Source organism: Musa acuminata, chromosome BXJ3-4 (assembly GCF_036884655.1).
Source record: "Musa acuminata AAA Group cultivar baxijiao chromosome BXJ3-4, Cavendish_Baxijiao_AAA, whole genome shotgun sequence".
NCBI classification, from domain to species: domain Eukaryota; kingdom Viridiplantae; phylum Streptophyta; class Magnoliopsida; order Zingiberales; family Musaceae; genus Musa; species Musa acuminata.
Window position 1 is genome coordinate 1,447,065 of NC_088352.1, and position 21,849 is coordinate 1,468,913.

Consider the following 21,849-nt stretch of genomic DNA (forward strand, 5'->3'; position numbering starts at 1 on the left):
TTTTTAGAATTGTCTTTGGTCAATGCCTCTAATTTTACTTGATGCTGATAATGAAAGTTGAATTAAACATTTTATGGGTTCCGCAGGTTGATTTGTTTATCGTCTCAAAATGGCTTTGGATATAATTAAACCTTGTAGGAATTTTGTGAATAATTTCTTGTTCCATTTCCCCCGATTAGCAAATCTTACTTGTTTTCTACGGCTTAATTGCTTGTTGATTCGTGCACTGTCGGTTCAACTAGAAGTTGATGCAACCGAAACCACCCCTATACGAGCATCAATAGATCCTTATTCCTGCATTCTTTACACATTAATGCATGATTCTTCAAGCCAGTGATCCATTGCGTGTGCTTATGAATCCAAAGATGATTCCGAGAAATCTGACAGTCAGGAGGACAACACGAGAGCAGCTCATGAAAGCTTCCATAGATTCCACTGCCTGCCACATGAAATATAGCCGTTGGACAAGCAAGATCAAGTCTTTTTGCATGAACTGTAACAGAGGGCACGAGAGAGAGAGAGAGATGAAAACAGTAGCCAAGAGAAGTAAAAATTCCTACTTCGTTTGGTGGCAAACTGACACCACGAAGGCCCTTTTATGCTGCTGATGCTGAATTAGCGTTGTAACACCGTACAAGACACGTAAAAGCTGTCAGCCATTGGCTGGCAATTTGAAGCGGGCATACGGCCATCGCCTCTTCTTTCTTCTGCTTCGCCTTGCTGCTGGCAGTGTATTCTAGCAATTAACGTGGTGGAGTTTGGCGTTATCATGGGGAGGCGTGGGCCTCGATGTGTGTGCAATGCATGGAGAATGAGAGACAGGGCTCATCAATAGAGTGGCGGGGGCCACATCGCGCGGTCCAAGGAATTCCCACCACGTAGGAACAGGTGACACGCGGCCGTACCTGTGCTTCCCACGCCTCGCCCCGGCTCGTCGTCTTCCCCGCCCTATTTGAATTCTCTAATCACACACACAATAGGAGAAGAGAAAGAAGATAAAGGAAGTAATCATCATCGTTACCTCATGTTTTCGATGAGCTCTTCGATGGACACCATTCAAAGAAGTTTCCTGGTTTCCCAGACCAGGAAGCTTTTTCCGTGAAAAGTGTCTTAGACTACGGAACGTTGCTTGCTGATTGCCGAAAAAGTACAGATCAATCTTTCCATTACCATTGAGTGGTGGCAAAGCATGCCACGGAGATGGATTAAGGAGATCATGACCTCCTCGGAACAAGAGCTACACTCACTGGAACTTGAGATTGGTGAAGCCATTGTTGTGCACAGGGTCAACCAATCGATTGATCCGAGAAGTTATGGTATGGCCCAACTCCAGTGACCATGCCCTGAACAAGGTAACCCAGCATGGTCCACCCCCCCTCGACCCACCCAGTCTTCATCTCCAGCCTCAGGTACTTCATGAACTTGTCATCCATCCTTGACAAGGCGGCCAAAAGGGTTAAGGGTTAAAGAAACCCAACTAGCTCGCGTGGTGGTTGTAATACAATGCTTTTAATTGCTACGAGATGTGGATGCAGCTTAAACTTCGAGTGGAGAGTGGTGTTGGTTAAACTTCCATCCAAGTAAGAGAGAGAGAGAGAGAGAGAGCTGTCTGTCTGCTCCTTGTGAAAGTATTAGAAGAGCAAATTTCCCATATACCGAGTCTTTAAAAGCTATTTTCCATATTTGAGTTCACTTGCTTCGTAATACTACAAGCAAATGTTCCACGCACGCCAAGACATTACAACCACTACTACTTTGCTATTTTGCACTACCCCTAACAGGGGGTGCTAACTACAAATGGAGCCTTTCTTGAAGTCCAATATATCGGTAGAGAGCAGACTGTATATATTCAAATAGAAGACATCCAACGAAGAGATGAGATGAAAGATATTTTTGATTGATTAAGCTGAAATATCAGGTAATTTCCTGCAGTAGTTACCCCTCACAGAAAAAGTCTCAAGTCATTTAACCTGACATTTGTAGTTATAGTTTAAGGACAAAAATTGAATTATGCATTCGCTATGGCTCATAATATCTCATCCGACTACGTGAAGTCAACCTGAAACTGCAAGTTAAAATAGTTTTCGTTGTTTAGACTTTGCATTGCCATGTGAAATTATTTCGCAGACGGGGCGGGGCCTGCCACTTTTGCCGATGGAATGCCTCGTGAAATCCTCTGCGTGGGTGGGAGCACCAAACAGGAAGATCCAAGCGGTACGCGGACGTCGACCAATGGAAAGAGGTGTTGTATTGGTGGTTACGGCACGACAGGTGTTCCGCGCCTGGTGTCTTCTGCGAAGCACGGCCACGTGTGTGGGCCCAGTTATCTATCTGTCCACCGACATCCTCCCACGTAATAAATCCGTATAAGAAAATAACATCACCCTCTTCCGTTCCTCCCTTCCCGTCTTTGGAGTTCACAGATTCGGGGGGCATCCTTTTGCCCCCTTCGGAGCCCCTTGTGTTTGATTTCCGACCAAGGAACCGCGCTAGAGGTTTGTTTTTTCTTCGAAATCCGAGATTTTCCCTGGTCGAAGTTTCATTTGGATTTCGATTGAATCGCTCCTTCTCTTCGCTTCGTTTCCCTTGTAAGGAAATCGCGATCTTTGTCGAAGTTTCCGGCGGTTTGTTGTAATTCTCCCTAATACTTGGTCATCATCCGTGTAACTGTAGGTGATCTAGGGTTTTGCAGTAGCTTTGGGAATGAATTCGGAGGAGAGCTCCAAATCGAGGTTGGAAGAGCTGGGAGGGGAAAACAGAAGTGAAACCACTGTAAAGATGGCTCCTTTGAGTGAAATTAACGCGGAGTTTGGCGGTGAACTGGGCGGTGAAGAGCCTTCTGGGATCGATTCTCCGATTGGGACAGGAGGTGCAGATCAAATTTGGGAGGAGAGGGGTAATGTTTCTCCTGGCGAAGCAGTGGCTTCCTCTCCTGGGGCTGTGAAGGTTAATAGGGATCCCGTTGGAGGAGAGTTTTTGGCCGAGTCACCTTCCAATTCGATTGGATCTCCTTCGAGTGCAGCGGCGGAGGTGGTGGCATCGAAGTTGGCACCTTCAAAAGGTTTTGGATTGAAGAAGTGGAGGAGAATTAGGAGAGATTTGAATAAAGATATAACAGGCTGTGCTGATACAGCTCAGATTCTGAAGCGCAGACTTTCACTTGCGGAGCCATCAAAAGCTCATGAAGACAACAAGCACAAGAGTGATGGCGAGGACGAGGTTGAGGGTGAAGGTTCAGTTGCTTCATCGGTGTCCATGAACATTGGAGGGCCTCCCTTTGTAGTTGCCCCCACTACATTAGATCCAGAGCTTGGTTTATTAGTCACTGCTACTGGTTTCAATATCGGCATAGAATCTGAGAGCAGTGATGATCATGGTAGTAAGTCATCGACAGCTGCGAGTGCTCTAAGGCTGCGGCATGAAACGGTTGGTTTTGGGAGGGACAGAAGTAGGGCACGAAATGTTATTGGAAGAGTACCAGGGCATGTTGTACAACAAAGAGGTCAGCGGGCAAAAGGAGTTAGAGCCGATGTTAAGAAAATTACAGAAAACCAAGTTAAGATCGAGATGGAGAACTCCTATTCTGACTTGCAGAGTTCAAATGTGGCTGTTTTTTGTACGAATAGCATGGCTAGTAATGGGAAGCAGAGTGAGAAATCTGTGAACTATTGCGGTGAACAGAGTGATGATGCTCAGCCAAGTGTAGAAGTCAGATCAGGTTTCTTCAAAGAGAATGGGGGCATTGGAGACGTACTGAGGGATGATTTGGATGGCGAGTATTCAGGGGGTGAGAATAAGTCTAAAAGTCAGCCACTGTCGGATCTTGATCCCTTTCTAGAGTCAATTGATTCTCTCCAAGCAATAAAAGAAGCACTAGAAAATGGTAGGCATTTTTCGTCTCATTTTCATTTTCCCATAACAAGATCTGTGCAGTTCCTTTTTCTTTTCACCTTCGTTCTAATGCGTTAAGTGTAATTTTTTAGGTTTTAACATTTAATGTTCTAGAAAAGGTGTGTAGTCTTTGTTGGATCAACACGATTGGCTTAGCCTTGTTATAAAGATATAGAGCTTGTTTTGTTATCATCATCTTATTATTGTACTATATTAGTTTTTTGTTTAATCAACAAACTTGGGTTAGCCAAATTAAAAAGATAGAGAGCTTTTTTTTTCCATCCTCTTTTTGCACTTAGCAGCTGTAGCCATAAATTGACAATTGGCAAAAACTTGAGAAAAAAGGCAGCAGGATTGGTTCTATTGGTGGTTTTCAAATGTTGTGCTTATCTATAATGACTAGGATGTCATCGTGGGCATTACTAGAGAAAATAGAGCCAAGAACATCTAGGTACTTGTATCACTTGTTGATAAACTAGGGGAAATTGATTAAGGTGATTTGAAAATGTCCATATGATTTGTAGATGCAGCAACAATGGAAATTCCGATTGCTACTGTCAGGTGATTAGATGACCAAATAAGACTTTGCAGGAATGAACAAGAAAAAAATTTGATATCCCTGAATGACGTATGGTAATGCGCTTATGGAAGGATAGGATCCATGTTTTATCTTGGATGATTACAGTATTTTTTGTCTAGTAACAAATTTGCTTCCAGTCACATAACTTGTTAAATATTTGGACAATAAAGTCAATTGTTACTAAACATAATTTTAAGAGTACACTGTTCTTTTCTTTGTTTCTCCATTTTGCTTCATTTTGATTCTTGGCACATGTTATTTCAATTAATCACTATTACCAAAATTTCCTTCCTTGTTACTTACCAAAAAAAGAAATTCATTACGATGTTATGTACAAAAAGTTCCAAAAGCTGTTTTTTCTCTGCAGACTATTAAGATTCATGTCTAGGCTTTCTTCATTTTTCTATATTGTTCTGATCAAATATTTAACACAAAAATAATTACCTGCAATGTTTGCCAAGGTCTTGGGGGACCTCAATAATTACCCAGTGCTTCCTCTATCTCTTTCTGTTCGCTCTTTTATTTGTGAAGTTCTGCAATTAAATGACTGGTTTGTGATGGTAAAGCTTTTTGTTGGTGCTAACGGATCAATAAGCTCCATTCTTAGGTTAAACTTTCTGTTGGTGCTGCTGGGTGAATCACTCAGCTAACTGATCATAGCTAAGCTCCATCATTAGGTTAACTCTATTTCCTACTTTCCTCTTTTTCTTGTAAGAAATGCTTCTTAGGTACCTCTACATGCAGATATGGAACACTGTGATTGATATTTATTTTAGTTGGATCATCCATTTTCACATTAATTAAAAAAATTATTGAGTGAGTTCCCTTGAGATTCATGTAAGATATGTTAGACTTATGGAAGCACAGAGGAATTATGACCGGTAGGTATTGGAGGATATTGACTGTCATGTACTGTAATGAAGTTTAAGTAGGATTACAAATAGTAATGAGTTAAAAAATTTATAACCTAACAGCATAACATGTCCAACATGTTTATGTATACTTGTCCAGTCTCATTCATCCTCATTAAACCTTTTACGATTGGCTTGCAGGCCAGCTTTTGTCTATTTTAACCTATGTTGTGAAACTCTGAAGGATAGGGAAACCTTGAAGGCAACTCCTTTTGGCATATAAACATTCTCTTAAGTTCCTCATATTCCTCTGTTGATAACTTTATAGTAACATGTCAGAAAGAATCAGAATTCATCTGTCAGGCACAAAAAGTGTATATCAATATAAACTGACTATTTTGAAGGTTAAAACTTTTGGGACAGTCACTTGATGGGATCAAAATTCAGAACTCCCTAGGGACTTAAGTTAATAACAGTGAGAACATAGGTGACACAATCTATATCTTACTCTGAATCTATATTCATTGCTGTGACGAATATGACCACCCTAAATTTCCTCCTTGTTCATATTTCATTCAAAAAACACCATTCAACATAGGCTAAACATCATTCATCGGTGTCATTGTAGATCCATCGTATTCTAATCCGGAGATGTGCATAATGATGTAACATATATCCCCTGTATACTCAATACAACCATGGTGATTTTGAAGTCATGTTTTATCAAATGATATGTTAGGTCCTACAGTGCCATCTATAGTTTGGATTTAGATATGGTATACACTTCTTCTAATTCCTAATGAGTACTGTTGGTGTTTACAAATTTTCCAGGTTTATGCATTTTCTTAGTGTTGTTTGAAAATCATATTCTTATGACATTTTTAGATAAATTGCTATTAAAATTTCTGTTAGTATCATTGAATTTCATCATGTGTATATCTGATGGAGAACCATTTAGCTTTATAGAGGATTTCAGAAAAGTTTATTCTAGACAAAGAAATCAGCAAAAAGTCATCAATTATTTGGCCTAGAAACTCTAAAAGTTGTGTGAAAAATGAGAGATTATTTTCATCTTTTGAGGTGCTTACCTTGGGATTCTACTTTTGTATTAAATACACTTTTTTCATCTTATTTGTAATAAGTTATTTTAAAATTGTTTAGATCTCTTAGAAGTCACATTTTGGGTTTCTAAAAGGTATAACTAACCTTTTGACCTTGGGTTAGTTATTTGTAATAACTAACCTTTTGACCTTAAGGATGAATTCCAATAACCTACTAGAAACCCACAAACTTGAGTAATGGATCAACAAGTTCGATTTTGCTGACAATTTGATGGTAGGTTTGACTTAATGTGTTTGTTGACTGATTAGATAGTATTGAGGACTACATTGAGTGGTACAAAATGATTGATATTAAATACGTGCGACTTGCAAAAAAAAAAAGAACTAGTAGGACCCAATAGAAAGTATTGGCAACATATCCAATGCAGTCTTGGACACTGTCAAGAGCCTTCTGTCACCCAATGGGAAGCCATGAAACAAAAACTTGACGAAAAATATTTGGCAACCTACTTAAAGGCCAAATGATTGAACAATTGAACCTCAAACTATTGAATTCTAGTAAGGCTAAGTATTTGGCCTGATTTAAGGAGCGTTTACTTAAGTATAAAATTAAATAGGACCAAATTATCACTGTTCGAAGGTTTGGTAATAGGTTAATATTTGACATTCAATGAGAAGCCTCCCTTAGTTTCCGTGACACCATAGAACTTTTATTAAGGTTTGACATCCATGGAAGCTTCCTAACGAGCCCATGAGATTGATAAGTCCCTCAAAATCTATCCAACTCCTCGAGCATCTTCTCAATCTTTCAATAATAACTATTTCCCAATATATCCAAGTAGTGGCTCTATCAAGCCAAAAGTATCCATTGCTAGCAACACTCCAGCCCAACCATGAATTGTCCTACTCGTTTGGTCATTGATTCTCAAATTATTTCATCTTCAATCCAATGTAATTGCTGTAACAATAGAGGGCATATTGCCTCTCGTTATTCACAACGTACCCTTACCTTAAAAAAAGAACTAGAGGATCAAATCGAGGAAATATACTAAGTAGTTTAACCCGAAGCCTACTCAAGTGATACAAATGAACTAGAAATTGAATATGCCATGACAACATTGTCCGCATCATTCTCTCTCCTACTAGTGATTCTAATATATTCTATACTTTTATACAAATCGAGGAGAGAACTTACAAGTTGATTATAGATGAACGTAGCACTATGAATGTAGTCTTAAAATCTACTATCAAGAGACTAAACCTTAAAGTAGAGTCGCATACGATACTATTCAAAGTAGCTTGGGTTGACAAACCACTTTACTTGTGACCGAGAGATTGTATTGTGCGATTACTAGGATGAGATTTGTGATGTTCTACCAATGGATGTTACTCACATTTTTGTAGGTCAACCTTGACTATATGACCTCGATGTTACCGATCATGGGAGAGAAAACACCGATGCCTTTTACTATTAAGGTAAAAACATCATCTTGCGACCAATGAAATCATCATAAAAGGACCATTAAGGAACTCTCAAATCCCTTCCACACGCCCCAACCACCAAGGGACTCTAATTACTGGACTGTAAGTCTTTTGAAGTAAAAATCTTAAACAACAAATTTTATGTGGTCATCATTGCTAAAGAATTTCCTAGTCCTTGCATTGCTTATGACCTAACTCCTAAAGTTAAATCCTTATTAAATGAATTTTCAGATGTCATACCTTTGGAATTACCTAGTGAACAACCAGGAACAACCACTCATATGGGAAATCCAACATGTAATTGACGGATCTCTCTCACTTACCTCTCACTTAACTATCATGCCTCAAATGAAGCCTACTTATTCACTCAACATATCCATGATTTGCATACTGAGATTCGACATAAAATTGTCCTAAGTAATGTAAGTTATAAATTTGCTACTAAGCACATTGTAAGAGTCAAGAGTTTTAAATTGAATTATGTCTTGGTTCGCATTTGGCTTGAGAGATTCCCCAAAACCTCATTCAAAAAATTAAGTGTTCAAGCTATTGATCCTTTTCCTATTATCAAAAAATTGAGATATAATGCATATATGCTCGATTTGCCTGTCGACTTAAATATTAATTCAGTTTTCAATATGAAAAATTTAACTCCATATCATGGTACTTTTGAGCCTCCTCTTTCTACCCATGTTCCTGCATGTGACAATCCTCTCAAAGCATCGACTCTTCCACAACACAGGGATGGTGTAGAGACTATTCTTGGTGACCATCTTGTTTTGTCTGCTACTAGTGTCACCGATACTTTCTTGTCAAGTTGCGTGATTGTCCAACTTCCGATGTCACTTGGATTACTTTGAGGGAACTTCATGACTTTGCACCAAACTTATTGGACCACTACCTTCCAAATCACTCTACGGGGTCAAGTGTTTTTCCACATGAAGATTCATTTATCTTTATAAGGGATTTCAAAAGAGTTTATTCTAGGGAAATAAATCAGCAAAATGTCATTAATTATTTGACCTAGAAACTCCAAGAGTTGTGTGAAAAATTGAAGCATCATTTAGTCTTTCTAGGTGCTAACCTTGGGACTCTACTTTTGTATCAAGTGCACCCTTTTTCTTCTCAGTTGTAATAAGTTGTTTTAAAGTTGTTTAGGTGTCATAGAAGTCACATTTTAGGTTTTTAAAAGGTATACAAGTTCTCTAGGAGGGAGGGTACTCTTGGAAATCATTACCTCAATTGATTGTACTAAGATTCCTAAACCCCTATAAATAGTGGAGTTTGTCAATAGATAAGACACTTCAGATTTAAATGAAAAAGAATTGCATCTTCTCTTTTCTAGCCTCTTTCTCTCCTCTATAATCTCTAATTTTACTCCTCTCTTGCTATCTCTCTATTTCTCTACCCTGTTCTACATCAATATCTAGTTCTCTTTGGGTTCAATATAAGCAATTGCATCAATAATTTTGCAATTTGACCTTTTCAATGTTTTTTTATTATGTGCAATTTCAAATTAAACATCTACGAGTGATCTGCAGTTGCACCCATGGTAGTGTAGAATGTGATTCTAGTTGCTCATGTTGTTATGACTTCTGCCTGAATTTGATGTGCTAATCGTTTATGGTTTGCCCAGATTGCATCTTGATGTTGATATGACAGGGTTTATCATATAATTATCCTCTGCATGCTTGTTTTTTAGAACTAAGCTTGTCATTTAAATTCAAGCATATTATCCATCCACACAGCTATATATTATTACATTGGAGTTTGGAGAATATGATGATACATCAACTCATTTGCTTGGATTTTCATATTGGTGAAATGTACACATGGGCCGTTATGAATTAGAACCTTTTTAAGCTTGGCATCACCTAAATGTTTTGGATTCTGATTTTTTTTTGTAGTTCCCTCTCTATAGTTAGATGTAGTTGATTTAGAAGAAATATCCAATAAGCTGCACAGCACCAGCTTAGCGATCACTAGCTGCATTTAATTAATAAAGCAGTAAACTTATTGCAGTTATGACAATGTCATCTTGGTTGTCATTTTAAAGTGACTTATGAATAATATCTAACAGCATGTTTGTTTGACCATTTTCAATTGCATTATGAACTAGAGCTGAAGAACTGATAACCACTTAATTTGGATAAACTACTCTAGGCAATATGTGTTGTTCTAATTCATAAAGCGTTGACCTTGAGCTTAATGGTTTAGGATGATTAAGAGTAGCCATGTCATAAGAAAACCTTAATTTTCAAGTATAGTCTATTATTTCTACCTGTCAACATGTGGTCAAGATGGTTTCTGGATTGGTTTTTTTTTTTCCAGAAATTGTGATGTAAATAAAAAATGATTTTTTATGGAATATTGCAGAGATTCAAAATTTTTGGGAAATTGGGAAAGATGTGTTACCTGATGATTATGGTGGCCAATATGAAGAAACAGAAGGCAGTAGTTCCCCAGCTGTTGAAGTGAATTTGGTTGAACAGAATGAAAAGATAGAGCATCTAGAGTGCAAGTTGGGAGAAGCTTTAGCGGTTGTCAGGGCCAAGGAAACAAAGATACTTGAGCTTGAAGCAGTCCTCAACAGGACAGAGCGGCCAAACAAGGAATCAGATAGCACCGACCTGTTGTTCTTTCAAGAGAAATGCAGGGACATGGAGATGGAGCTTGAGAACCTGCTTGAGAAGAAGATAGAGGTAGAAATCAAATACACAATCCTGGCGAGAACTACACAAATTTGGAGAGTTCTAGAAGAAGATCACATTGCGCTTTTAGAGGAGCAGAAATCTCCATCCGGGGATCAGCTGAATATGATGTGTGAAGTGGAGAATGCTGAAAATGAGACTTTCGTGTCAAGGGGAGGAGCTGAGGAACTAGAGAAGGATCTGTTAGCGGCCGAAGAGGTCTTGAAGCTCCAGAGGATAGCGTACAAGTACTCTCTCTGTTTTTGTGTCCAGATCATACTATTGTGTATTGCTTTTGGGTTGTTTCTCATGCAGTTATTTCCGTCATCAAGTGGGGTTGCACCCACGTAATCACAACCCAGTCTACTTTTAATGTGTCACATGAGATATTTCTGTGCACTATGCTCTTAGGCAAATACGAACGTGCCTTTTGTTTCACAAATCCTTTTGAACCCTTGGAGTTAGTATCTTTGCTTAGGGAAGTGGTCATATATTTGTTTAACAAGTTCTTGATTCTGTCAGTACATATTTTCACTGTATTTGCTTGACTAACTGGTCTAGCTTATGTATGATATTCTGGTGAGAGAAAGTTGGATGTGTTCATGATATTTGTTCTGAGAGTCGAGTTTTTCCCCTTTTTTTTTGGCTGGAAAAGTTAAAGCATTTGCTCAACTGCATTGTCATTTATAATCGTCATGGGTTCTTGTAATCTGATGTCCTTGTCGTTTTCATGTGTCTTGTCATGACTCCTATACTATACTAATGAGCTAGTAACTGTGGTTTCTGATAAATCAAACCCGGGGCTTCACTGGTTGATCAAGTTGGAAGCCTGTGTCTGCTATTAACTTGAGAATCTAGTGGAATCATCATGCTAAGGATGCATGAATATACTGAAATTAAAAGTGGGTCAGGTCTATGAAATCAATGCTTGAGATTTTGAATTTTCAAACAAAGAAAAATTATCGTCACATTTCCGATCATTAACCTAAGGTGAGTTAAGGACACTGATTAAACTGCATGTCATGCTTGAAGAATGGTAATATTGCAAGAAAAATCATGGTAGCAACAAGAGATGGCAATCCAATGGTTGGTTTCATTGAAAGAATACGTCAGCAAAGAAATGGATGATCTTACGTATTAATTAGTTGGCGGCATCCAGCAAGAATCGTTTCTGTTCTGCAATGTAAAAAATTAAGGTTCAGGTAAATTATCAAGTCACAACACAAAGTAGCTTCTTCAGTTCTTGTTATTGTCCTCATATGTATTGTGATTGCTTCTGTGACTTTCACCTTCTCAAGATTGAGAAGGTAAAATCGACACTCCATCTTTGGAGACATTCAAGCAGACTTTTCCAAGTACCTGAGCTTATATGAGCAAACAAAATTGGAAGATAAACCATGCTACCACTATGACAGTGTATGGAATCATTCTGTCTTCACAATCCTACCTTTTACAACATAAACCAGCTAATATATTGGGCAAGCAGGAGCAACAAATCTGTGTATATAGATGATCGCTGCAAGTTGAATATGGATCTGACTTTTTAACAACGAAAGCACTACGAACTACGAACCTCCGATTGGTCGACAAGGAACAAACAGCAACATCAAATGGTTGCATTTGTTGGTTATGATGTAGCCAACTCCACGAGGACCCCACCTAAGCAAACTGTCACTGGCATCACCTTCAGTAGTTCCCTGAACGGAGGACAACTGCCAAAGTGGACACTCATTGAAATGGTAGTAGACAGATGATGTTAGTGTTTCCAAGTTAGCGAGTGCCGATAGTAACAACCTGTATGATAAATAATCAAAGAAACCGATATGGATGGACCTCTTTAATAAATGTTAAGAGGACAAGAGGAAGAGCAGCCAAAACTCTTGAGCCAGGTTTTCACATTAGTGCCACAGCTTACTACAGAAACCACTGCGCAGTCTCTTGCAGGTAACAATTTCTGAAAATGAATCCAGCAACTGCCCTGCCAAACTGCTGGGCTCTTCAATAAGTGTATGGATGAATGTAAGTACCACCCTGCGTTCTTGCTCGGTTGACCTCAAGCTAAACCATGTTAAGAACTTCAAGCGGAAATCACTTTCAATGTGCCCCAAACACTCCAGCCATCTTATCACCTTCACGCAGTACTCATAATTGTCATCCAACTGACCCAACCTATGTTGGAATCGCCTAGGTGAACCACTGACCAAAGTGCTATCTCCCTCACAAGTTTCCTCAGCTGGTTGTTCCTCACACTCAGGTCGAGATTCCACTGCAGGCACTTCGTGGACCAATGTTGCTGCACAAGTCTGGGAATCATCACTTCCATTAGATCTGGCTAATTCATTCTTCTCAGAGCTGCATGCATTTTCCTCCTCAGGAGAGCATTCAGTGGGTGGAGTTGCCTCAGCATTTAAATCAGGAACTGTGGCCACATTCAAGTCAAGCCGGCGTGAAGTGGCAGGTGCTGCTTCGACAACCTCTGCTATCACTTCACCACTCCCACCACATGACTCCTCTTGAACATTATCATCGTAAAACCCATCATAGCACCCATCTTCCTGCGCCCAAGCTAACCGCAATATCTTTCCTAGATTCCGAACTTTAAATCCAGAGGATCTGGCAACTGGTGTCTTCCCTTCTTGCTTGTCACTGGAGGAACACCCTTCTGCCCCATTATTCTCCATATGCTTGTTGATGATCTCCACGCTCTTAGTAAAACACTTCGACTCAGAGTGACCAAAATCCCCATCCTCTGTGAATGAGATAATCCGGAAGGCATATTCTGTACATGGCTGGAGGTTTGTAATTAAAATCCTTCTCTGAGCTCTTGGGAAGATGACAGGCTCTTTCTTATATGGTTGATCTCTGGTCTTGCAGTACCAGAACTTATAACCTTTGATGGCATCAAATGTTGAAGAAGCCTCCTTCAAAACAATTACAAGAGAAGATGATGATATTTCTTCAAAATGAAACCTACAGGCAGCCGGAAGTGAATCTGCAACAAAGTGGAAAAAGGGACTACTGTGTCAAACTTAAATCTAATTGTATTGACTAGAAGCAAGAGAGCACCTATGGACAAGCATCAATGAGTTTCACCTTTGTGATTTTCCTCTAAATGACCAGTTGACCTCAATCTTAACCATTCATCTGCCTTCTCAATTGCAGCAAAGCAGAGTTTCTGAACATCGGCAGCAATGGACAGCCTGCTCACAATGCCACGGGCCATCTTGGCTGATACTCCATCCACTGGACCAACTTCTGTTTCTAACTTTGCCTTCGCTTCCTCCACGGTCTGGTGCAATTCTTTAAAGCGAGATGTGCCATCCAGAAGCCTATAGCTTAAAAAAATGCGATAACAAAGGACATCCACCCGACGAGCATCTTTTGCCACTGCAAGTTGCCTCTTCCAGCATCTGTTAGGGATGAGTTGAAGGACATCACTACATGTCAACTATTATACAGCCAAAAAGTAAAATTTCAGACAAAAACTATCACTAAACTTGACATCAATTACATAAAAACATGCGGTCAGAGATATGGCTTGCTAAACTGCACGGTCACTAAAGCATCTAAATGATCAACTGTCAACATATTGACCAACGGTAATTAGAAGTGGTCAACAAAGAACAAATGATATTTCTTATAACAATAGAAAACATATTTGCATCTAGTTGAGGATGAACAACAGAATGTCAACATAAAGGTTCGAATTAAGAAGACAGTATATCAAATATATCCCTCCATCCATACATATAGAAGTGCATAAACAGACTGGGCAGATTAGCTTACAGTAACCACCTTATTTTGATGAAAAAACACAATGGTAACAAAGAATAAATTAAAATCTGTAGAATACATTGTAAACAGTAAAACGATGAAGAACATCAGTACTGTTGGGATAGAAGGAAGGAGAGGAGGTATGAAGTGTGAAAAACTATGCAAGAAGTGCATGGTACAACATGTAACCTAAAGGAGTGACACTGACTTGTAAAAAAATTCGCAGTGACTCAGTAAATAAACACACAATACAAATTCACCAACAGCTAAAGAAGTGAAAACTCACCCTATTATTCCGGAAACCTTTCCACAAGAAGCACAACAGTAGCTCCCATCAAGCAGCATAAATTGTCCAAGACTGAAAACTCCTGCCTTTTGGCACTGGAGTGCACACTCAATATGACAAGACAATCCACAGCAGTCCCTATCACCAGATTCAGATGTGCAGACTAACCAAAGACTAGGATCCTTGTTGTCATCAAAGAGGTGGCAGATGCAACATGAGCACCTTTTGCAGAATGTATCCTCTGAGGAAAGGACAGCCTTACAGGCTGAGTTCTTACAGATCCACGTGTTAGCAGACCTGAAATCTTCAAAGATTTCAGCAGAAGGAAGATGAACAGGATGTTCACTTCTCCTTGGTTGCTTCCTAGGGGGCTCATTGTCGGTGAGATCTGGATGATCTAAAGAAAGCTTCTTCAAGTCCAAGTTTTTGCATCCTTTGGTTGTTGCTTTACTAACAACTGTCATTTTACATTTTGATGAACTAGGTTGCTTTCTTTGTTTATCGAGACATGATTGTGCCATATCCTTCTTAGAATTAACTTCAGGAGCTCAACCAGGCTTTCTTCCAGAGTGCTTGTAGTGAAAGGATGTATTCTGAAACAATAACGGGAGAAGCAACACAATGAATTAGTGTTGATGAGAAAAATGCTAACATGCATTGATTATATGTTCTAAAACCAGGATATATATATATATATATATATATATATATATATATATATATATATATATATATATATATATATATATATATATATATATGCTTTGTACTGTCAACATGCATTATACATGTTTACTTAATTCCATATGATTCCCATGTCTACATGCATTATACATGTTACTTGTTGATATGAACCATGTCATGATTTATCTGGAAAACAGCAAAAAATTGTACAAAACAAGTTAAATGATTTAGAAGAGCAAATAAAACATTATAGTCTCAGTACTAAAATGGCATTCCCCAAAACACTAGACTCATTTTCGGGAAGATCTGAGTACTCCCAAACATAAATATCTCTGTCTTTCATTGTATTATTTTAGGTATGTCTTCCTCTGATACTAGTATACGTAATGCAAATGATCAACAGATTTCAGAGTACACAAGCAATGCAAGCACTTGGATACAAAGACAAGGAAAAGAATTGTCCAATTTGAAGAAAATAACAAAGGAACTGAAAGGAAGAGGATGGATATGATATGACAAACTTCGAGGATGATGACCCCAATGGGAGCCCAATTTGGGCTTCAGAAGCATGAGGATGCAAATTGGTGAATTTAACATCTACAATGGGGGAAAAAATTTACAATTGTTACTTTGTGTGAATCTCTGATGAAGCATCATTCCTTGAGGTCTAAATGAAAACGCGTCTTCTAGGTTCATGCTCATAGTTTTGGGCCAAAGAACCATAAGCTTCAATCATTTTGTCAGAAATAAACAAAGATAACACCCTAGCACATACAATTACAATTACTAATTTTTCAAACTAGCTCTGACTTCTTATTGTATCTGACCCGAATATCCTTATCTAAAAATCCATCTAGAATGATTATTTATGAAATGCCAAGCAAACCAAACAATCATTAAAAAATTACCCACCAAAAGTTGGCATTAAGAGTCTTAAGGTAGGAATTCAATTGTTTATGATAGCAGAAGTCCTAAATTAATAGGTGAAGCTGACTCAGATGGATTTACTTCTTTTTTTCAACAAATCATTACTGCTCTATGCTACTCAAACATGTTTAGATGGATCCATACGCAAATGTTAATAGCTTCCTTATGAATGATTCCAGTTACAAATCTTTTCTTCTCTATAAGATGACATAATATCTCAGAATTATTTAATGCAGAAGCCAAGACATCAAATAGGACATGGCATTGAATGAAGAGTTGTTCTCTTGGTAATTTTTTCTGTTCAATACAATTTAGAAAGCTAACAAGTTAGAAAAGAGAAGTAGTGTGCAATATCATATTTAAAAGGCAGTAGCAAGTTACACCAATTCTAATTCTTTGGTCAATGAATTATTATGGATGCCATATGCCAAAAAGTCATAGTTCTTGCCAAATGATAACAGTGATGTATCTTTTTTTTTTCTGTATGATGTTATTAAATCTCAGGATTATTTAATGAGAAGAAAGGCATCCCATAGAACATCAACATAGTACTGAATGTGGAGTTTTTTCTCTCATTAATCTGTTCTGTCCATGCCAATTAAACACTTCCATAAGTATTAATAAACAAAAAAAAGTACCATGAAATATCATATTTAATGTCAGCAGAAAGTTATATCATTTCTCATGCACTAAATTATATTATTGCTTGGAATGAAATTGACGTGGTACATTAGCGAGAATTTGACTTGTAGGACGAATCATTTCAGGGTGCATATACAGCAAACTACACCATGCAAACCTCATATTACAAATCAAGGAGCCGAACAGCCTAACAATAGACCATTCTTGGTTAAAGTATGGTTGTGATATCTTATCTGCATACTGTGTGATATTGGTTTGAACTTTTTCACTCAGTGCATCATAATGGGCAGCGCATACTCCTTCCTGATTCACTTACCTATCAATTTCTTATTGCATTAGGCAGTCTGATTGATTTCCATTCCTCAAGTGGTAAGCCTTTCTAATTTCTTAGAAGGTTTACCACAGGTTCTTTTGCAGAAATAGCTCAGAGCATCCTCAATCAAATGGCCAATTTGTCTAATCAATGCATCCATATCTTCTCTCATGATAATGTGCTTCATATTATGGTGAAATGATCTTACCTTTACAGTAAGGAACTTGAGAGTCGCAGTATTCAATGCTTAAATGGAGCTTCTCCAAATGATGTATGTTAAACTGCAGAGTGTGAATAATCTAAACCCCTAAATATGTGATATGCAAACTCTCAAACAGAAGACTGCTAGGGTATTTAAGCATTAAAGAAACAAGGCCCAGATAAATAAATTAAGGTTCGACATGATCTTTAAGGATTATGGTATAGGACTGGCATCCAACAGGGATGCGCACGCGAGACTCAACTAGGAGAATCTATCAAATCTACTCCTAGATCGACAAGTAAGAATCCCTATTCTCAATCTCTGCAATGTATGCCCATTGCCGCAACTAATGGCTGCTAATCCTAATCTCCAGCGATAGGATCGGAGCCGGAAGGTTCGATCCGATCATGAGCAAGTTTTCCTCCTAATCGAGCAATTAATACTCTGATTAAATCATCGAGGCAATCTCTGACAAAGGTCCCACACCTTGTCCTATTAAATGCAAAGAACAAGGAGGAGGAGGAAGAGTTCGATGAGCAGAGTTACCTTTGAAGCCGGTCGTTGGCCTTTGGTCGCCGGACTCCCCCTTCCAAAGGCGTCCCACGCCGGAGACCGCGTGATGACGGCAGGCGAGTGGGTGTTTCTCCTCGCGAACGGCGGTGGTTGCGAAGGGAATGGTAGGTGGGAACGAGGCACCGACCTAAGAAGGAGGTGGAGAACGCGAGACGACCGGAAAGAAGAGCGTTCGTCTAGGGATTCGGTTTGGGATTTGTTGCCCGGGTCTTTAACGGGTCGGACCAGAAATGGATCGAACCCATTGGCGGATTCGATTCGATTGGGCCCAACATTGACTTGGACGAAAGATTCAATTTGGGCTGCTCAACCGATTGAAGTCACACCAAGGCGAGCTCTCACAACCGCCGCTCCTGGACGTTTACCCAAGCTTCTCTTCCCGGTTTCAAGCCCCCGATGCCATCGATCTGCTTCGCCGGAATACTCCACCGACGCGCCGCGTCCCCGCACTCCGTTCCTCCTTTGCTTCATCTCGTCTGGACGCGGCTGGTCAACCTCTTCGTCATCTGGGACGAGCACCCGCCCGTACGCCCAAATTCTCCAATTATTTCGAGTTCTTGAACGTACGTTTCTAGGAAGATCTGTTTCAGATGCGGCCAACGTCTCATGTTCGTATGTTGATCTTGATCTCAGGGACTCTAATCAATAGATCGATTGATGTCGACCGTGCAGCTTTGTGGGTCCAAATTGGCGGCGAGGTGGAGCATCCAACCACGGCAGGGGCTTCGCCCGTCGGCTTTGTGGTCTAGGGTTTCTTCTGATCGGGTGGACCTCATGGGCAAGTATGTGAGAGTCCCTGCCATTAGAGTTTCCAACATCAGTGGAGGTAAGGTATCAGTTTAATCACCATTCGACCGTCCACTTTCTTTATTTCCTATCATCTCCTTACCTCCTTTTGTAGCGACGAAAGTGTGATGGGAGATGGGGCCGACGTGTTGAACTATTGATATAAGTGGTTGCATTCGAGCTTTGCTCTTAGGTTTTCAATTTTTTGGAGAAAATTATAGGCAGATTACCATCTCTAACACCAGCACCATCTTCTGTATGCATGTTATGCATGATCAAGCAGCATTGGTGTGCATTGGGAGATAAATATACGTACATAGATAATAGAGATATAAACATGTCTCTTCTTTTATGCATGAATTTTGAGCTATATGTCTATTTGCATGCCAAAATGGTGTAAAATCAAGAGCAGATGGGGAATGAGATTATATGGATCAGTTGGAGTTGGAATAATTATGTGTTCCTTTCTTCATGATCTCAAAGAAGCATAAGTTTTGATGATCCAGAATCAATTTGGCACTTTGATTTCGCCCATCTTGTGGTTGCTTTTCTAATGAAGTGGGTTAACTAGTCATCAAATCCATGAGCATACTACATAAAGAATTATCTGGAGATTTTGAGTGTATGCTCCTAGTTAATTGTGGATTGCATAGTTTTTCTTTACATAATTCAGTGTCTTCTGATATGCATTGTCTCATTTATTCTTTTTGTAAATCAAGATAACATATTCATTTAGGTCAGACATTTTAGTTCATTAGCTGCAGCTATCATGGTTCTCTTGAACCATAAAGAAAAGATTAAAATTATATACTAAAGCAAAGATGGCAACAAATGAAAACTCATTTTGGCAAGTAGAGCTTGTATTTTCTTTCTTTGCACTTTTTATTTATACAGTGCAAGACTGACTCCAAACTTTTTCTTCAAATGTCAGCATTCAGTCTCTTTGTGCCACAAGGGAAGTAGTTCTAGTAGTATTGATGCCAACACTAGTATGAGACGCACACAAAGTAAGCCTGATGAAGCTCCAACCGTGGAACCAGTCAATGGGAAAATGAGTATGGACATTCATGTACAAACGGAGGCTGTTATCACAATCAAAAGAAGTGCGAAAATACATGATTTTTGCTTAGGAATCCCCTTTGGTATGCCAATCAAACCTTTTAGTTGGAAGTGTAAGCTGAGTAGAAGTCTTGTTTGCTGTAGTTGATGTGAAGAATATGACCTACATCCTCTCTAACGAACATAATATTTTCTTTTATAGGTAGGTTTCTTTTTGCTGGGGGGCTGCTTGGATATATTTTCTCTAGAAATCCTACAGGCATGGTAAGTGGTGGTGTCATATTGGCTCTGAGTTTCTTTAGCCTAAAGGTTTGGAGGACTGGAAGATCCAGCTTACCATTTATATCGGATCAAGCAGGTTTGTATCCCTGTTTCTTTACCCCTTTATACTTACCATCTTTTCATGTTTCCTTATTATGGTTCAATGTAAAGAAATATTATTTAATGTAGTTCCCAAGGATTCTATGACTAAATGTCCCTAAATTCACAATTGGGGCATTTCTAGCATTGCTATCTTTGAGTTTTAAATTTTTTTGATTGACCTGCATTTGGAAAATGGTGGCATATGTCAGTGCTGTCATGGATGTTTGCTCGGTCGTCTAGGCTAGGGTTGTATACAATGCTTAGGCATTTAACCAATGCTCACCTGGATTACTACACGTATACAATCATATATTTGTATATGATTTCATACATTCATTTTGATAAATGGCGTACTTAGTGCATGAGGCTCCCGTAAATGCAGGATCTAGAGAGGGTCAATGTATACAGGCTTACCTTTAAATATTAAAAGAGGTTTTCGTGACTCGAACCTTGGTTTATATTTTGATGTGAAACAATATTTATACATGCAATATATTCACATATAAACTGATTGATTTGGGATAATTTTTATGTATTTATATTTGTCTATTATAAGTTTTCTAGTCTAACTGCTTTTGCAATAGGTAAAATATTTTTTTATTATTCGTGAATATTTTAATGCCACTACCTCCAAATGTTGAGGTATATTGAACTGTTGATTTTTTTTCTAATTGTAGTTGGAAACTATTGGGTCATTTATCTAATATTCTAAAATGGTAGAGTGGTTTTTCTAAAGTTTGTTTTCCAGGCTACCACCTAGGTCTAGGTTATCGCCTAGATTACGGGATATATTCATCACCAGTTTATTTCAAATGCCAATGTCTTTAGATCAAGATGTTTATGTAAATGTGCAATTAAATTCATAAATGAAAGAGGCTACAATTATATGACACAAGCAGGCATGGGATGTCTTGATGCTCAGATCCTTGAACAGAATAACCTGGCTGATGACCGAATATTTTATTCAATCTTATAGTGCTAACTTCTGGATATGCTAACTATGAGTCTACTTTGTCTGTTTTGCAGCCACATCTGCCACACTTTGTCTGGAATTTTCTGCAGATGTACTCCTTGGTAATAAAGTACCTATTAGATTTTTCATTGACTAGTATATAATCCGTTTACAAGTGGTAATGATTGGCTGGTTTCATATTGATGCAGTCAAATAAACTCTTCGCTACAGGATTTTATATTTTCATAAGGTATTCTTCTGCACCAATGAACTTTTTGAGAATCATCTTTTTAGATCATTACTCATCTCTGATCATATTTCTAACCGGTGGCAGTGTTGCAATGATTTGCTTTTATTCGTATGTGCTAATCTCTGGAGACTCTCTAAGCGATTGCAGACAGAATACCCAGTTGTATGAAAAATTATGTCATAAAGATCCATTATGTAAACTGATAATGGAGTCGTGGAAATTTTTTTTGATGAAAAGCTAGAACATGAATTGTGAAGTGTATTATTCCTTGGACAGAAGTTTGACTCCAGAAAACTGTCTGGTCGAAATCTTGTGTGCTTTTATCATTGTCTAAATATAATATGAGTACTGGCATTGTCTTTTTTCTTCACAAACATGGGTCATTTCGGATTTATTATCATCGCAATGGAAGTGTTTTAGTGGATTTAGTTTTTGCTGATAAGAAAAGCATGGTTTTCAGAATGATCTCTGTTACGTACAATT

At 38.7% G+C, this 21,849-nt stretch overlaps 3 protein-coding genes across 8 annotated transcripts; 2 read left to right on the top strand and 1 right to left on the bottom strand.

The window, feature by feature from the left end:
- Nucleotides 1–2,372: 2,372 nt before the first annotated feature.
- On the top strand, nt 2,373–11,163 carry LOC135636296 (WPP domain-interacting protein 1-like). 2 transcript variants are annotated; one of them, XM_065147950.1, is made up of 3 exons: nt 2,373–2,495; nt 2,674–3,883; nt 10,242–11,163. In XM_065147950.1, exons 2-3 carry the CDS (start codon nt 2,704–2,706, stop codon nt 10,904–10,906), a joined length of 1,845 nt encoding a protein of 614 aa, XP_065004022.1. In that variant the 5' UTR covers nt 2,373–2,495; nt 2,674–2,703; the 3' UTR covers nt 10,907–11,163. The 2 variants fall into 2 exon arrangements, with proteins under 2 accessions (XP_065004022.1, XP_065004023.1); XM_065147951.1 differs by having other exon boundaries at nt 2,454–2,588.
- A 1,170-nt stretch (nt 11,164–12,333) lies between these two features.
- LOC135637031 (VIN3-like protein 1) lies at nt 12,334–18,115 on the bottom strand. The gene is made up of 4 exons (XM_065149361.1): nt 17,930–18,115; nt 14,616–15,208; nt 13,649–13,965; nt 12,334–13,547 (listed from the first exon to the last, which is right to left on the bottom strand). The coding sequence occupies exons 2-4, from the start codon at nt 15,134–15,136 to the stop codon at nt 12,454–12,456; spliced, it is 1,932 nt and encodes a 643-aa protein (XP_065005433.1). The 5' UTR covers nt 15,137–15,208; nt 17,930–18,115; the 3' UTR covers nt 12,334–12,453.
- A 23-nt stretch (nt 18,116–18,138) lies between these two features.
- Nucleotides 18,139–21,739, top strand: LOC103980331 (protein FATTY ACID EXPORT 1, chloroplastic). 5 transcript variants are annotated; one of them, XM_065149366.1, is made up of 7 exons: nt 18,139–18,519; nt 18,629–18,787; nt 19,674–19,914; nt 20,004–20,159; nt 21,191–21,238; nt 21,326–21,366; nt 21,451–21,739. In XM_065149366.1, exons 2-6 carry the CDS (start codon nt 18,731–18,733, stop codon nt 21,331–21,333), a joined length of 510 nt encoding a protein of 169 aa, XP_065005438.1. In that variant the 5' UTR covers nt 18,139–18,519; nt 18,629–18,730; the 3' UTR covers nt 21,334–21,366; nt 21,451–21,739. The 5 variants fall into 5 exon arrangements, with proteins under 5 accessions (XP_065005438.1, XP_065005435.1, XP_065005434.1 ...); XM_065149363.1 differs by having other exon boundaries at nt 18,207–18,481; nt 18,590–18,782; nt 19,681–19,914; XM_065149362.1 differs by having other exon boundaries at nt 18,210–18,481; nt 18,590–18,787.
- Nucleotides 21,740–21,849: the final 110 nt, after the last annotated feature.

What these genes read in the sequence shown, in the direction of transcription:
- LOC135637031 (XM_065149361.1), bottom strand. Translation starts at nt 15,136, where the DNA reads ATGGCACAATCATGTCTCGATAAACAAAGAAAGCAACCTAGTTCATCA. An exon ending in AAGGTTTCCGGAATAATAGG is followed by an intron (nt 13,966 to 14,615) that starts GTGAGTTTTCAC and finishes CATCCCTAACAG; the next exon opens with ATGCTGGAAGAGGCAACTTG. An exon ending in TTTAGAGGAAAATCACAAAG is followed by an intron (nt 13,548 to 13,648) that starts GTGAAACTCATT and finishes ACTTTGTTGCAG; the next exon opens with ATTCACTTCCGGCTGCCTGT.
- LOC135636296 (XM_065147950.1), top strand. Translation starts at nt 2,704, where the DNA reads ATGAATTCGGAGGAGAGCTCCAAATCGAGGTTGGAAGAGCTGGGAGGG. An exon ending in AAAAGAAGCACTAGAAAATG is followed by an intron (nt 3,884 to 10,241) that starts GTAGGCATTTTT and finishes GGAATATTGCAG; the next exon opens with AGATTCAAAATTTTTGGGAA.
- LOC103980331 (XM_065149362.1), top strand. Translation starts at nt 18,614, where the DNA reads ATGTCGACCGTGCAGCTTTGTGGGTCCAAATTGGCGGCGAGGTGGAGC. An exon ending in CCAACATCAGTGGAGGTAAG is followed by an intron (nt 18,788 to 19,673) that starts GTATCAGTTTAA and finishes TTCAAATGTCAG; the next exon opens with CATTCAGTCTCTTTGTGCCA. An exon ending in ATTTATATCGGATCAAGCAG is followed by an intron (nt 20,160 to 21,190) that starts GTTTGTATCCCT and finishes TCTGTTTTGCAG; the next exon opens with CCACATCTGCCACACTTTGT.